This window comes from Juglans microcarpa x Juglans regia, chromosome 5S, assembly GCF_004785595.1.
Source record: "Juglans microcarpa x Juglans regia isolate MS1-56 chromosome 5S, Jm3101_v1.0, whole genome shotgun sequence".
NCBI lineage: Eukaryota > Viridiplantae > Streptophyta > Magnoliopsida > Fagales > Juglandaceae > Juglans > Juglans microcarpa x Juglans regia.
Window position 1 is genome coordinate 10,063,255 of NC_054603.1, and position 16,417 is coordinate 10,079,671.

At 35.8% G+C, this 16,417-nt stretch overlaps 1 protein-coding gene and 1 pseudogene across 3 annotated transcripts in view; both read left to right on the plus strand.

The window, feature by feature from the left end:
• The window catches only part of LOC121267679, a 69,663-nt gene extending 65,075 nt beyond the window's left edge, over positions 1 to 4,588 (plus strand). Inside the window, exons 1-2 of one of the 3 annotated variants that reach the window (XM_041171666.1) lie at positions 1,947 to 2,357; positions 2,472 to 3,011. In XM_041171666.1, the coding sequence (XP_041027600.1) occupies positions 2,030 to 2,357; positions 2,472 to 2,893 (750 nt within the window). In that variant the 5' untranslated portion in view covers positions 1,947 to 2,029 and the 3' untranslated portion in view covers positions 2,894 to 3,011. Of the gene's footprint in view, positions 1 to 1,946; positions 3,012 to 4,462 lie in introns of those variants that run through there. The other 2 variants (XR_005941061.1, XM_041171667.1) reach the window with 2 other exon arrangements.
• A 3,179-nt stretch (positions 4,589 to 7,767) lies between these two features.
• On the plus strand, positions 7,768 to 14,421 carry LOC121268631 (annotated as a pseudogene).
• Positions 14,422 to 16,417: the final 1,996 nt, after the last annotated feature.

A 16,417-nucleotide genomic window follows, 5' to 3' on the forward strand; every position in this document is an offset into this window, starting at 1 on the left:
TAAAAGGAATAGTCAAGGTTACAAATGGAGCTCCTTAGAATAATTATAAACTGCAAGAACTTCTCCCCCAGGCAATTTGAGATCTTATTCGACACCCTTCATATACTTAATTCTAGGTATAACAACCTCCCTCACTCAAATCCTTGGCATCCATACTAGACCATTCAGTAAGGTGGCACAACTCAAGTCCCACACTTTTGGCTTGGAATAGGCTTTGATACCATTTGTAGTGAGCCAAGAAAAACTGAAGTCATCTTTGTGCATATACTCCAAAAGGATTAGTCAATGATACAATATGAGGAGGTGAAAGCAAGCTACTTTGGGCTTCTTTGAAGAAAGAGATGTCCAATGTCCATACTTTCTATAATATCTGCATTCCTTCAAAAAACAATTCGTTTCCTTGGAAAAGAAAAGGGCAAACTGAGCTACCTCTAAGAACTGCATTTTTTGCTTGGACAGCCTCTTTAGGATAGATTCTCACCATGGATAATATGAGAAAAAGACACATCATTGTGATTGAATGGTGATGCATGTGCAAAACGGGTGGAGAGTCTTTAGATCACCTTTTACTACAGTACTATGTGGCTAGTGCTCTATGGAATGATTTTTTCAGCTGAGCTGGTGTTGCTTAGGTCATGCCCCGAATAGAGGAACCTTTGTACCCTTAGAGTGAGGATTAGGTGGTAGGCCACAAATCTGAGCAGTGTAAAAAATGCTTCGTACATATCTCATATGGTGTATTTAGAGGAAAATGAACTGATAGAAATTTTGAGTACTGCAAATGGATGATGTAGGATCTCAGAACTTTCTTTTTCAACACTATCCTCCTTTGGATATCTTCTATAGACTTTAATGGGCTTTTTTTTCCCATTTTTTTATTGTATATTTTTCTATTTCTAGCTAGATGAGTTTCTTATAGACATCTCGTAGTACTTGGATTGCTTTTTTATGAAGTTGTTACTACTTATCAAAAAACATTTATGGTTTAGATCTTTCATGAAGTGTATACTTGAGGCCTCAAGTATTCATAAAAGCTTTCAGTCATTTAGTGTGCTAAATTATTATTTAGTTTGAGGATTTATTTATTTTACTAGATTTTTTTCTATTTGTATATCTTTACTCAATAAACTCCAAAACCACAAGGTCATTGTTTTATGACGGCAAGAATTCAGTTGCATTTATCATTACAAAAACATTACATAATTGTTATTTTTGTAAGATGATGTTCAAATAGGACAGTAGACTTCATATTGTTATTTAAACCTTGGAAGGTCTGTTAGTTTGACGTACCTTTTTTATAAGTATTTTAGAAGGACAATAAGAGGTGTGTAGCTGCTTGACACACACACACACACACACGCACACGTATATGTAAGAAGGGTTTAGAATTGGATTCACATAGTACACCTCACTGTTAAGTCGAATGATTGAACTAATAATATCCCTTGCTGTTCTCCTCCATCACATGGATTTTTTTTTTTTAAGAATTAAAATGAACCAAGTATGTAGTCAGAAGGTTTCATATTTTTGAGTAATCAACTAGTTTTTATGGTATACGCAGTGGGCATTGAGAACAAAAGTCATATGGGTCCACACTGAGAAGAAATCAACTTCCAGAACTACCCTTTAACGGATGTCAGAAATTGGGGAGAGGTTGTTACATGACTTTGTACCGTTTACAGGTGTGATATGTTGCATGGTGCTTTTTATGAGCATTTATGTCTATCCTTGTGTAGATTATTGCAGATAAGGTTCCTTTATTGCTGTTTCTGCATGCATGTTTGTTCTGCCAAGTTGCCAACTTTCTTCCATTTGTGCTTTCTGTGTTTCTCCTCTCAATTGATTCTCATTAGACGTGTCGTTTACATTAATGGTTAAGACTATGACCTGTCTCTCCCTCAAACGGGTATAAAAGGGAGGGTAAGAACTGAAGCGTTCTTCATCACAGCGAGATTGTTCTTGCACTTGCTAGTTTCCGTCTTGTAGTCTTGATAGTAGCCTTGTTGAGTTCTCATTTTCAACTTGAGCAATGAATCGCCTTTTGGCCTCCAACAAAGAAAAGGCTGAGAAGGTTTCATGCTACTTTTGTAAAAAAGTGTTCAATAATTACCAGGATCTTGAGGCCCATCTTAGGGCTCATCAAGAGGAGATTAATGGAAGGAAGAGCTCGAATTATCCTGCTCATTTCAGTAATTTCATGGACATCGTTAGCACTATCCCTAATTCCATCTCCATGGTCCTGCCTGGAAGTTCCTTTCACCGTTCTGGGAATAAGCTGAGTAAACTTTTCCTTAGGACAACCTCTCCTTTGGAATTCTCTAAGTTCTGCTTGAATGAACTCAGCAGGGTACATGCAAGTAAATGCTCTGAAAATGATGTTCAAAATGATTCATCTCTGTCTGCCATGTCTCCATATCTTTCATCTGACGGTAGCCATGCTGAAATTCATCATTCCAATCCTTTATCGTCAGCTGTTTCTATGCCTTCTGCTCCATCTTCCTTTGGAGATGCCTTGATGAACTTTCAGCATCACAGCTTCAGTAATTTTTCTGATCCTGCCTGTGCTACAAGTCTTCCTGATTCAGGGCTTGGCTCAAATCTATTGCACGGCTTGAAAGAGTATACTGCTGTTGGTTCCTTTCCTCCTGGCCATGGTCCATGCTCAGGCCAAACTGGAGTTGGTAAGTATGATAAGAGTAGTGTGAATCCTGATATGATGAATTCATCAAAAGGGCCTCAGATCAGCTCCAGCCTGCCTGCTGAAACAGAGGAGCCTCAGAAGAACGAGCCACTTCCCTTTATTGAGAAGGAAGAGATAGAAAGGTTGGACATCCTTAAGGATGTGGAGGACTCGTTTTCTGAGTTGGGGATTTCTTTTTATGACAAAGAGTGAGGTGGAGCAGATCTGGATCTATCTCTCTGCAACCTTGTACTTTTTTTTCTATATGCTTAAATAAATATGTATGGATGGGTTTGCTGTACTGAATATATTATCGGTTTGGTTGATGGAATCTCTCTCTCTCTCTCTCTCTTCACGGCACCAATGTGCATGCATACACTGACCTTTTTAGATCTGGCTCATCATCTCTTACAACATACCTTATGATTTAAAAAAGCAAGGAATTCCTTTGCTAGATGCGGAATTTATATGGATGGTGGAGTGGAAAGATATAATCTCTCCTCCCTGACTCTCCAATCTCTCTCTCTCTCTCTCTCTCTCTCTCTTGTTTAGTCAAAATATTATTAGAGTGCCAAGGGGCAAAACCTGAGTAACTAGGAAGTATACAAGAGATAGAACCAGTGAATAGTGAAACAACGTTATGCCTCTTTGGGCATGTTATTGTACTAGAGAATGGTTCTGCCATAATGAAGTGAATGAATTGTTTCTGACACGCCAATCAAATATATATGCCTTGTTGGGTACGCTATATTGGTAATAGTCTCCAGTTTTAGCAGGGATGTTGATTTTGGTATATCTTTAGGAGGGAGTTTATAAGAGAGAATTCCATACTTTACTTGTATGCAGTTCTTGCTTTTAAATTGTATGACTATTATACGCTTCTTTAGGCCCTTAATCCTTTTGTTTCCCACTTTTGGGTGGGAATTGGTTATATTATTTCATTAAATGACTTCTGTATTTTTAGTTGTCTTTTTTGTTTCTTTGGTTGTTGGTCACAAGTAAGGAATAATCATTATGAGCGACCCACCCTGGTTTCCTTTACCTCCATTCCATTTTAATATTGGGATATTCCGTTTTGTGTTATGTTTTATGGTGGTTAATATAGATCCAACTGCTTGGGCAGAGTTATGACTGCATTTTTAGAGAATAATAATCAGCGAATAAGTGCACTAAGATAGATAAATGCACGTTGTTAAATATGTCAGGTTCTGAGATAAACAGATCTGTTTTGGTTATAAATCCTTTTGTTTGTATATATGATTTGCTGGCATCAGATTCTTTGGTCATACTGGATTCTTACTTGTTTTGGTTACATAATGTAGTAATTCAAACAGTTTTCCCTTATATATTTTTGCCTGTAGAGACCTCTTATCATCTATCATCCTCTGTTTCTAGAATACCAACATCTGAATATGTTGATTTTTGGAATTCACAGTTTTAAGTTAATTACTTCAGTTTTCTCAAACCTATGAAGGCATGTGATATTAAATGTATTGCAAAAACTAGACATGGCAACGTTAATAATATCAATTTCAGAAAGGTGACCTCCTCTCTTTAACACAGCGTCATTGTAAAATAGAGAGCACTTGCTCAGAATCCATGGTAAACAAAGTGCTGCAAGTCAATGTTCCACATTTGAGTTTTCTTTTAATAGCAGGTGGCGACTTTGTTATTGCTGAAACCTCCCCAAGATTTTTTTTTTTTAATTGTTGGAAGCTTATTTTTGTGGCAAGAATTGATCAAGCTTCTTCTGGCTGTGTTATTGCTTTGAGTATTTTTCAGGAGTTGCCTGCCAATTTGGAGGTTCTTGTTGATAAACTTGTGGCTTTTAAAGATGTGGAGCAAACCTGCTTTTCAGAATCTATTGCATTGCTTCAGCTTGGAGACACTGCAGACAGATCATAGTTCTTGCTAATCCCCCATGGATGGTGTAAATACTGGAAGAAACATATGAAACCCGAAGATGGTCTTTCTTTGCATCTGGTAATCCGATTGGTGAACATCCAAGCAGAAGTTGAAAAGACTCTGGTGAGATGAGATGTCTTGGGCAGCTGGCTTCTGTGTTATATGATAAATGAAAAAAATCTACTGGTAGAACGCCCGTGAGCTGCCTGCACATGTGTTCTCTCTCCATCCTTCCCCCCCCCCCCCCCCCCCCCCCCCCCCCCCCCCCCCTCTACCAGAGTTGAAGAAGAGGCCAGCTATAAGTAGCTGAAAAGATGAGTTGCTTTCAAAATCCCTAAATTATTGATGGGCAGAAAGGTTTACATTACTTTTTGATGTTCCTATCAAATTACTCTAGAGACTAGAGCAGCATATCCGAATGTTACTCATCATCCAGAATATTACTAACTGCTTATCAATTTTTGCCTTTCCTTAAAAATATGTACCTTTTTATAAAACAGTAAGTTTATTGAGCTAAATACGCAGCAGTTTCCTGCTCAGCTGATTTTGCTAGGTATGACAAGAACATCTCTTATTTTTCTGCATACCATATGGCACATTTGTTAACATTGTGATATTCTGGTGATATGATTGTTATTCAAAGGCAAAACCCTGATTATTTTGGATCAAATTTGGTGCCCATGTGCCAAGTAAAAATAGGTTCCTTTCTAGGGGTTGGTGGAGAATAAAAGGAGGCAAGTATAGACTATAGTTATGAGATGAAAGCATGTAACAAAGTTTATAGGCATAACAGTTCAGATATGTACAAATTATAACTCTTAAAAAGACTAATGCTCTATACAGTCTTAGAATGTTTAAGTTCTATACACTTTGAAAAAGAGTGTGTTTCACTATTAAAAAATTAATATTTTTTTAATATGGATCTCATATTTATCCTTTTTAAAAAAAAAAAAAAAAAAAGAGTGCGTAGAATTTATACACCTTAAAATTGCAAATATCGTTTCTTATGAATAAGATTCTTTCTTTTTTTTTAACATAATTTAACCTAATGAGTAATGGTTTTTAAAATGATACATCGTATTTGGAACCAATTAATTATGTCTTATTATTTGACCATATAATTAGGCCTTGTTTGTTTTTCCAAAACTTCTTAACTCATCTCATTTAATTATTACAACTTTATCAAATTTTTACACAAAATAAAATAAACAATTCAATATTTTTAAATCTCAAAACAAAAATAATATTAAAAAAATATATTCTAACAATATTTTATTCAATTTTCAACTTTCATCTCAACTCATTTAATCTCATCTGCGAAAATAAACGAGACCTTATGAATGTATTATAAGAGTCTTGTTGACTTAATTTGAAATTAATGAATTGGGCATTTTTAACCTCCCTCGTAAAATTACCATAAGAAGTTTAGATTCTCCTTAATGGATAGAAAAACCAATTGCCAAGTTTATCATCTAACATTCTTGGTCTTTATTTTCTCACTTTGATCCAAAATACATAACACTCTAATAGGTATATACACACACACTAAAACATTTGAATCTCAAAAAATGAGTTCAATCACACGAGTAAGGTATTAGAAAGTGACATGGCCCCAAACACCTTCGTTTACTATTACTTTCCTCCTCCCTCTCAAAATGCACAAAAAAATACTGCATGCCAATTCTCAATCCCAAAAGATTTTATTTTTTTTTCTTTTTCCATTTTGAATTTTATAATATTAAGGCACACTGGTTGGTGTCTCACAATCTAGGTGGATTTTCATTTATGTAGTTGATCTTATGAAACTGCTTAAAATTTACACACCATTCATTTAATTAGGATGATACGCGTGCGTGCATGATGCATACATACACGTGTATTGATTAAGCCAAACATATCTAAATCGGGAGGGTTTGGGTGTGGTGGGGGTAGGTGTTCATGGTTTTGTGGATTTGGTTTGTTGTTATTTGCCTACTTGCCTTTATTTATCATATATCAAGAAAATGTAACCTTATCATCATCATGGTTCCAACCTTCTTCCTCTAATGCCTCCAAACACTTTCTATTTTGTCAATGACTAGTTGCCATCTAAATAGCGAGATGAGATAAGATAATTTTAGATTAAAATTAAAAGTTGAATAAAATATTATTAGAATATTATTTTTTAATATTATTATTATTTTGAGATTTGAAAAAGTTGAATTGTTTATTATATTTTTTGTAGAAATTTAGAAAAATTGTAATGATAAGATGAGATGAGATGAAATACTTTCACTGTCAAAACGGGGCCTAAGCTTTCTTTCAAATTTTATTTAAATGAATAAATAAATATGAATGAATGAATGAACAAACAAACAAAATGGTCATCTTCTTTTTATTCTTCCTATTGTAAGTATTGTTCTGTCCTACTTGCTGTCCTAATTTAGCTAAATTTAGCTAAATTAGCTCTCTGTATGGCAAGTGCAACAAAACGAGTTTGAAATTTCGACCCAAAATTAGCAATGAGATTGCAAAATTCCAAGCAATGATTTCTGGACATAAAACCCTCCCACAATCAATCACGAGTTGTGTACAATCACCTCACTTTTTTCTTGATAAGCAAATTGGCGGTCCCCGGAAAGAAAAAGATGAGAAAATTGGCCGAGGAAAAAAGAATTTTACAAGTATATTGAATCTCAAATATATATATATATATTCCACAATTAGTTTTGTTATTGATAGATAAACATTGTTAAATAAAAAATACAGAAGGTGGAGATCGAAGATCCATAATAAAGCAAAAATATTTTAAGTGATGGTGAAATAAGAACATAAAAACAAAATATTTATTCACAAAATACCTCGAACTTTACCATTATAATATTAATTGAAGTGAATACATATGTGAGCATGAATTTACATTAAAAAAATGGTAATTATGGTGTTAATTATGTATAAAAATAATGATAAAATAATTTATCAGTATTATAGTTTATTTGAGAAAAAAAAATAGCAATGTTATATATTAGTCACTATTTATTCTCACACTTCATATAATTTTTTTTATAAGATATAATGACTGATGAAAAGAATTTTTCAGAAAGAATATATTACCCGATTTGATAATAAACTTAACAGTAAAAAAAATAAAATCTAAATTTCTATTAAGAATTCTCGAAGCTATGTTTGCCACAGAATAATATAAAATATCATATAGATTTTCTCCATCATATAATCTCTCTCTTCGAGAAAAAACTAGTCTTGGCAATAGGTCATCACTCTCCAGTCCAAAACCGGAGCAATCTCATCAAAGTCACCATCTTTGTAACGATATTCCAGCAGTGTCTCCCTTGTAAGTTGTTATATTAGCTTTCTCATGTATTCTCGTTGCTTCTGCTATGTCGGTTGTTAGTTTCCAAGTTATGTTGCAATATGTATTCTGGGTTTGGTTGGTTTCCTGAATGATCAGTCTGTGACGACCGTAAAAATGGGCATTTCTTTCTGATTTGTAAACTGAATTGTTGTGAGTCTTCGGTTCTATATCGCTAAAGAAGAAATAACCGAGAATTTTGCTGTTCTGGGTCACTGTTTTCTGGTTCTGGTTGCCTTTGTAGTTCCTTGCAAATAGAACACTCGGTTGGTATATTGATAAGCGATAGTGATCCTCAGAGCAGTGGGTGAAAATAATCCTATGGAAACTTGACTCTTTTGTGCATATGGATTTGAATTCGGGTTTAGAATGGGTTTTCTGTGAATTTTATATTCTGCACTAATTGTCATGAAGATATTTTGGACAATCCATTGGTGCTTCAATTTAGCGTACTTCTTGATTTGGGAATATCTATTTTGTACTGAAGTTTGTTGAAGAACGAGTAATGACAAATTCGGAATGGTAGCATGAATCTGGATTGAGATGTGGATCTTTTAGATGTGATTTGTAAATAACAACCATATGGTGTGATGACATAGACAAGGAGCTGTGTATTGGAACAAGAGCCGCTTCATTTTTTTTTCAAGGTTGAAAGATATTTTGCATGAGAGACGAAGATGCAACATGTCCGATTGTCTTCCCAGCAGGCACCTGTACACAAACTAGGGGATTCCCAAATAACATTATCACCAAAGTTTAGGTTAGCAGTAATCCATTCTTCCTTGTTAAGTCCTTCAACAGATATGGAGTTAATGCTCAAGGGAGAACCACTCATTCCAGGCCTCCCTGATAATCTTGCCTTTAACTGTCTTCTCCGGCTTCCAGTCTAGAGCCATGCAGCCTGCAAAGTTGTTTGCAAGCAATGGCATCTATTCAGGGGCGAAACTAGGATTTGATGTTTGGGGGGGGTGATTGACAAAATGTGGGGTATGTGTAAGTATGAGTAATATGTATTTTTAACACGTGACTATAAAAAAAATAATAATCATACGTCATAAAATTGCATAGAAAAAATACATATCTATAAATCATCTTATAATATAATTTTCCTTAAGATTTCCATAGTTTGCTAGAGACCATTACAAAAAGAAAGAAAAATGAAATATCAACTTAGGATTTCCCCTTCAAATTAAGCTCGACGACGATCTTTCATGGAATAAAATTCATCCATTATCATCTCTGAAGTGAAATTCTTGGAAATTTCTTTCTCAATATAAACTAGTAAATGATTTGCAAGAAACTCATCTTCTATTCGAGTACGCAATCTAGTTTTTATAAATTTCATGGCAGAAAATGCTCGCTTAGTAGTAGCAGTAGAAACAGGAAGAGTTAATACTAGACGAATTAACCTGTCAATCAAATAATAAATCTTTGACTTTTCTGAAATTGCTAGTCCTCTGCATAGCTCAGATAATGTAGACATATCTTGAAAATCTAGATGCGTCAGCACATCAAGCTCATAATGCTACAATTGAATTCTCAAAAGGAATTTTTCTTGCTCAGTAAAATCCTGTGGATAAAACTTCTCAACCAATTTGCATATATTATCAATTTTAAATGATTTGTATGCACCTTTAGGGTTCAAAGCAGCACTAAGAATGAGAAGTTTCATTGTATGGTCGTTAAATCTATTATTCAATTCTTGTAACTGAAAGTCTATTGTAGCAGTAAATATATCAATCCTAAAATGATACTCCATTGACTTGTCGACTTGATGACGAGATTTGCCTCTAGCTCTTGTATATTGGCCATTCATATCAGGAATATCAATTTGGTGTTTTTCACAAAATGATATAACATCAGTAAGCAAAGACTCCCACCCATCATCTCTCAGATTTTGAATGAGTACTTTTGTGGTTGAAACTAGGCTCATGGCATTCACAATATCTTGGAAATTTTGTTACAAAGATTGGCAAAGTGCATTAGTGATTCCCATGATTTTTTTCATCATATGTAGTATCAGAATAAATTCAAAAGATGTTAATACCATGTCAGCCGCTTCAGCATCACCACGTTGAGAATAATTTGATCCCTCATTTGAGATAGTATTGATAACTGAGCAAGTAGCACTGAACATCCTCATCAAGCTACAAATAGATTGAAAATGAGATCCTCATCTAGTATCTCCAGCTCGTTGTAGCGTACCAATTTGATTTGCCCCTTTTCCAGTCTCAATCTCATTGGAAGCAATCAAACTTTCAATTTCAGCAGCTTGAGCAGATTGTAATTCATCATGACGTTTAAAAGAACCAACAACAATATTGATAATGGATGTCAAATGGACAAAGAACTGATGAACATGTTTGGCTTCTCTAGAGGCTGCAACTAAAGTTAATTGTAGTTTATGAGCCCAACAATGCACATAATATACATAGGGACAATCTTTAAGAAATAAAGCTTGTAATCCATTCCATTCACCGCGCATATTACTTCCTCCATCATATCCCTGACCTCGAATATTATCAATATGAAGGTCGTAACGAGAAAGAAGAGCACATATCTCATTTTTTAGAGTTAGTGCCATAGTATCTTTGACATGCACAATATGAAAAAATCGCTCTCTAATAAAACCATCTTTATCAACAAATCTCAAAATGATAGCCATTTGTTCTCTTTTAGACTCATCCCGAGCTTCATCAACAATAATACAAAATTTGGCATCCCCGATTTCTTCGCGAATCACATTTCGCACTTTATTTGCAAATATATGCAAAATTTCATTTTGAATTTTGGGTGATGTATATTTGGCTTTCTGTGGAGCATTTTCCATGACAACTCCATTAACTTGATCATTATAACTTGCCAAAAGTTTTATCAGTTCAATGAAGTTACCTTGATTTTTTGAGTCAGAGCTTTCATCATGACTTCTAAAGGCACAAGCTTGGAACGTAAGCCATCGAACACTTTCTATCGAAGTTTTGAGCTGCAACCGATTATTCTCCATATCTTGTGATACTTGTTTTTCAACTAACTTGTCAATATGTCTTGACTGATTCATTAGATCCTCACAACATTTTACTTATAAAAAAAAAAAAAAGATCCTCACAACATTTTACAGCATTTTTATGTGGTGAATTTGGATCTCTCACCACATGTCCTATTAAAGGACAATTCATTCTATCATTCACTTTTTTCCAATTGTCAAAACCTTTAATGGTAAATGCATCTGATCCTGGACGGCCTGTTGATTTCTTAGTAAAAATGTAACATGGAAGACAAAATATAGCATTCTTCGATGGTGAGTACTCCAACCAATTTGAATATCTTTGAAACCAAGAAAATTGAAATCGACGACGTTGATTGCCTATTCCTGAAAATGGATATTCTAAAAGTTTAGGTTGATATGGACCAGCTTTAAGATAGGCACGTCGGATCTCATCTTGTAGGTTAGTAGGAAATTCCCATATTTGTGGACGTAATCCTGGATCATGTTCCAAAGAGGTAGCATCCATCTCTTCAGGTTGGATTCTTGAAGTTTTAGAAGGATGTTCGTCAGTGATAGAAGCATCACGTTCCGTTGTTACTGAGCTCTCTAAATGTATATTACTCTCCGAATTGTCCACGTCTTTCTTTTTTAAAAAATTATCAATTGTTCTTGGCTTGCTCATATTTTTTTATATTTTAAGAAAAATTTATAGATCAAGAATAAACCTGAGAAGTACCTAATAAGTAATGATACAAAGTTAGATTTTTTTGTATAGTTTGTATTTATTAAAGTGAACAAAAAAAACTAGATGCAAATGTTTTATCAGGCTATCAACAATAGAATAATTATCAAGCTGATAGAATTGAAAAATTCATAAAATACCTTTTAGAAGTCTGTGGCGACGTGACCCTCTCTCAAAGATCTTAAGGTACCTTTTATGAGCATTTGATCCCTGAAATAAACTCATAGAAAGGATGGAGACAAATTAGATAACACTACTTAAAATTTTTTGAGTAACCTACACAAAATAACAAACTTATTTTTTTTCAATTTTCAGCATTTCATACCATTGATACCAATCAAAATAAAAATCCCAACTAATTTTTTTTCTTATTTAAAAAAAAAAGTACATAGAAGTTACTATCACTATTATTCACAAGAAAGATTATTATTTTTATCAATTAAAAAAGTCAAATCCCAACTTTTTTTCTTTTCTCCAACTTGCAAGAAAAATCGATAACCTTCCAGACTTTTTTCTTTTACTTTATTAGTTCATCAAGGCAAGGGGTCTTCGGTTACTGTGCTCTCCTCTTAAATTCTTCGGCTCCATGTTTAAACTCCGATCATTTTTGCTAAATACTCATCGTTCAATGGGGAAGCTTTCCACATCAATTATGAATGATACACACAAGTTTATATATAGCAAAACCGATAGTCAATATAGCGTTTGCTTCGCAGAGGCATGGCAAGGTCAGTTTATTAATTTGTAAGATACAGAGAATACAGAGTAGAAACCTGCAACTTTTGTTTAGGAAATTGCATGCGTCTCGTAATGGCTTATATACAGGATCCTACTGAGTCTCTTAGCCTCTTAATATAGTAATACTCGAAAGTCGAACTCGATTCTCGAAGGACAAACTATGAAGGGCCAAAGCACTGAGTTGCAGAACCCATTTTTCTTTAAAAAAAAAAAAAAAAACAACCAAACAAAACTGGATAGTTTGAACTTACTACGGTGAAGTCAAGAACTAGAAGAGTAGAAGCACTGCAGATGAAAGGTGAAGCACTGAAGAGGCGAAGCTCACAGTCACTGCAGATGCAGAAAAGTTGAGATTTAAGAGAAACTTTCCAAGTTCAACCTCACTGCAGATGCGGAAAGGCGAAGCAGCAAAGATCACTAATATTTGATGGTCAAATAAAAAAAAATGAAACTTGCAGCCTGCAGGTCTATAGGAAATGAGCCTAGATGAGAAACAGTGAAAGTAAAAAGTTTCATATTTCCAAGATATGATCATGCATGCACGCCCAGACTTGACTCTTGAGTTGCCCGTTGGTATTTTCACCTCTCTCCTCTCTCTGTGATATGTTATCTGCTTGTAAGAATTCACTTCTCGAGATTTATGCTTTATCGGTAAGCAGCAAAGATTTATGCGTCCGGTAAAATGAAGTGAAAAGTTAATGAAGCTACGTGAATATTGAGATTTGGGGGGACAGTTTTAATAAAATTTTTGAAAGTCTGAGTATTGAGGGGGCGATTTTAATTATATAAAAGAAATATTATATTTATTTACATATGATATTAATGTTTTAAAAAACTTTGACCTTATAGCTAGTTCCGCCCCTGCATCTATTGCTTGGTAGTAGAGAACGGTTTTTCACCCGAAGGAATGAATTAGGCTTCAAAGACCCTTGGCTCTTTGTCTTTGCTTTCCACAGGTGCACTGGGAAGATTCAGTGGCAAGTTCTTGATCTTACTCATTTCTATTGGCACTCTATCCCAGCAATGCCCTGCAAGGACAAGGTTTATCCCCATGGATTTAGGTGTGTTTCCATCCCCCATGAGGGTGTCTTCTTTGTTTGTGGGGGTATGGTTTCTGATGTTGATTGCCCCATTGACTTGGTTCTGAAATATGAGATGCAGAAGAACCGTTGACTGTGATGAATCAGATGAGGACTGCTAGTTCATTTTTTGCAAGCGGACTGATTGATGGAATGATTTATGTGGCTGGAGGAAACAGCAAAGATCTTTCTGAGCTTGACTCAGCTGAGGTTATGGATCCCGTTAAGGGAATTTGGCATCCCATTGCAAGCATGGGAACCAATATGGCCTCTTATGATGCAGCAGTTCTGAACGGGAAACTTCTTGTGACAGAAGGATGGTTATGGCCTTTCTATGTCTCTCCCAGGGGTCAGGTTTATGACCCTAGAACAAATAGCTGGGAGAGTATGGCTGTTGGGCTGAGAGAAGGCTGGACTGGTTCTAGTGTGGTTGTTTTTGGGCACTTGTTTGTGGTTTCAGATCTTGAGAGGATGAAGCTGAAGGTTTATGATGCGGATACTGATTCCTGGGAAACAATAGAAGGGCCTCCTTTACCAGAGCAAATATGCAAACCTTTTGCAGTGAATGTGAATGATTGCAGAATCTATGTTGTGGGTCTGAACCTTTATGTTGCTGTGGGTAGTATCTCAAGGCTCAACCAAAAAGGCACTCACAATAAAAAGTGGAGGTTTTTTGTTCAATGGAAGGTTGTGGAGGCACCTGAAAGTTTCTCTGACTTGACACCTTCAAGCTCTCAGGTTCTGTTTGCCTAGCTTTCAATTTTCTGTGATATTGTGTTTTCTGTGTTGCTCAGTAAATTGTAATTTATATGCGAGTATAAAAGATGTAGAATGGAAATGGCTGTTCTCTAAAGGCTCCCAAATAGTTTCTGTCATGAATGTATCAACTATGTGATTTGATTGTGTTCTTATCTATTTAACTAATGCTTGCTTTGATTTAAATGGCTTGAAATCATTGTATTTATTAATATTAAGATTGGATGAGAGTGGTGATATTACTATTTTGATCGAGCCACTACTGGACCAGTATTGGGTCTGATTAATAATACAAATGAAGTGGAACTCAGAGCTGTATCTTCTGATGCGTCCAAATGCAAAGGACAGCATTTCATACCTTTTCTTCACCATTCCAATTGATTGAACGAATTGAACAATAATCAGTGCTGTCAGTGTTCTTAAGTCAAGAGGGTTGATAGTTCTCTGCACTCTGTGTTCAGAGAGAAGTGGGTTTGCCCGGGTGGGGGAGAGACAAAAATAATTGCATGATAGAGTAGAAATGGTTAACGATTTAAATAAGGTGTTGATAATCCTATCAATCCAAAGCATACGCAATCAGGTGTTTTCTATCAACTACCTGAGGTCTACAAATCTCATTTTCTTCAGCTTCCAATGTACTTGAATTGTGCTGCTCATCTTAAATATTAATAGAGGAGTGCAAGTCATTAGTGTTTTACTTGTAAAGTCCAACGTTCTTTTGATTTCGGTGTAAACAGCTATCTCCTCGAGTACTCACATTCTGCAGATCAAGATTTGGTGTTATATGGTGATGTAGAATCATACGTTTTTGCCATGGGGACACAAGGCTCCCCTAATTGAGTTAGTCCTGAAGTCAGTGAATATTAAGTGCACGTTTGGGTTTGATCTAGAGATTTAAAAGGTGCTTTTAATAGCCTAAAAGCTCTTTTAAAGAAAAAATAATATGTTTGGTAAATTTATAAGCACCTAAAAAAAATGGCTAAAAATCCACTTTTTAAAAAACCACCAAATTGAAGCCTCTGTTGAAAAGTTCCTATAGATAATGCTACATTTATAAAAACCCACCATAAGTAACTTTAAAAGTGCTTTAAATGCATGTTGTTATGAACATGTTCTGTATCTCTACCAACGACTTTCGGTAACCTGCAATCAGAAAGTAGTTGGGGCTCGGTGTGTTGGGGGACACTTTTGATACCTACACATACAGAATGCATAGGTTGAGAAGCCACTTACTGAAGAATCCCCATGCAAATTTGAGATCTCTGAATCTGGACTTTATTCAACCCAGTCGTGCCATCTTCCATTTTATTAACTCTGTGAGTCGAGATGTGATGCCCGGCACCTTCCTTATGTTTTGAATGTTATTTGAATTGCTACATGGCCATTTTTCAATTGTGATTCGGACCGTTTGCTCTTTGGATTGGACTTTTATTGTGCATGTTTGGACTTTGATGTTTGTTCATGCTTTTAGTTTGATACCTTTCGTAGAACTGGTGTGTTTGTGTGAATGTCTGGATACTTGCTATTGCGACATGTGCCTAGAATTTCCTTGTGCTAATGATGTACTCAAGGGAGTGTCATCATCCCTTAATCGCCAAGTGGGAGTGTCATCACCCATTAGCCGTTAAGGGCGAATGCAAGGGCATTCAACTTAGGGGCGAGGGTCAAAGCACTCAAGGGAGTGCCATCACCCTTTAATCGTTGGGTGAGAATGTAAGGGCATTCGACTTCAAGGGCCAGGGTCAAAGCACTCAAGGGAGGGTCATCGCCCTTTAGTCACCTGGTGCGAATGCAAGGACATTCAGCTTGAGGGGCAAGGATCAAAGCACTCAAGGGAGTGTATCGCCCTTTAGTCGCTAGGTGTGAATGCAAGGGCATTCGGCTTGAGGGGCGAGAGTCGAAGCACTCAAGGGAGTGTCATCGCCCTTTAATCGCTAGGTGCGAATGAAGGGAATTCAGCATTTGTGAATTGGGAGAGAAGCATCTTGAAACAGTAGAAAAGCCATTTGGGAAGGAGACAATTTTTTTGATATTTTTTTATTTACATGGATACAATTAGACAAAGTATTTCCTTAGGTGCTCAACGTTCCATGAATGGAGTAGCTCATTTCCTTCTGCATCTTTGAGGCGGTATGATCCCGATTGGTGGTTGGCGACGACTACAAATGGGCCTTCCCATTAG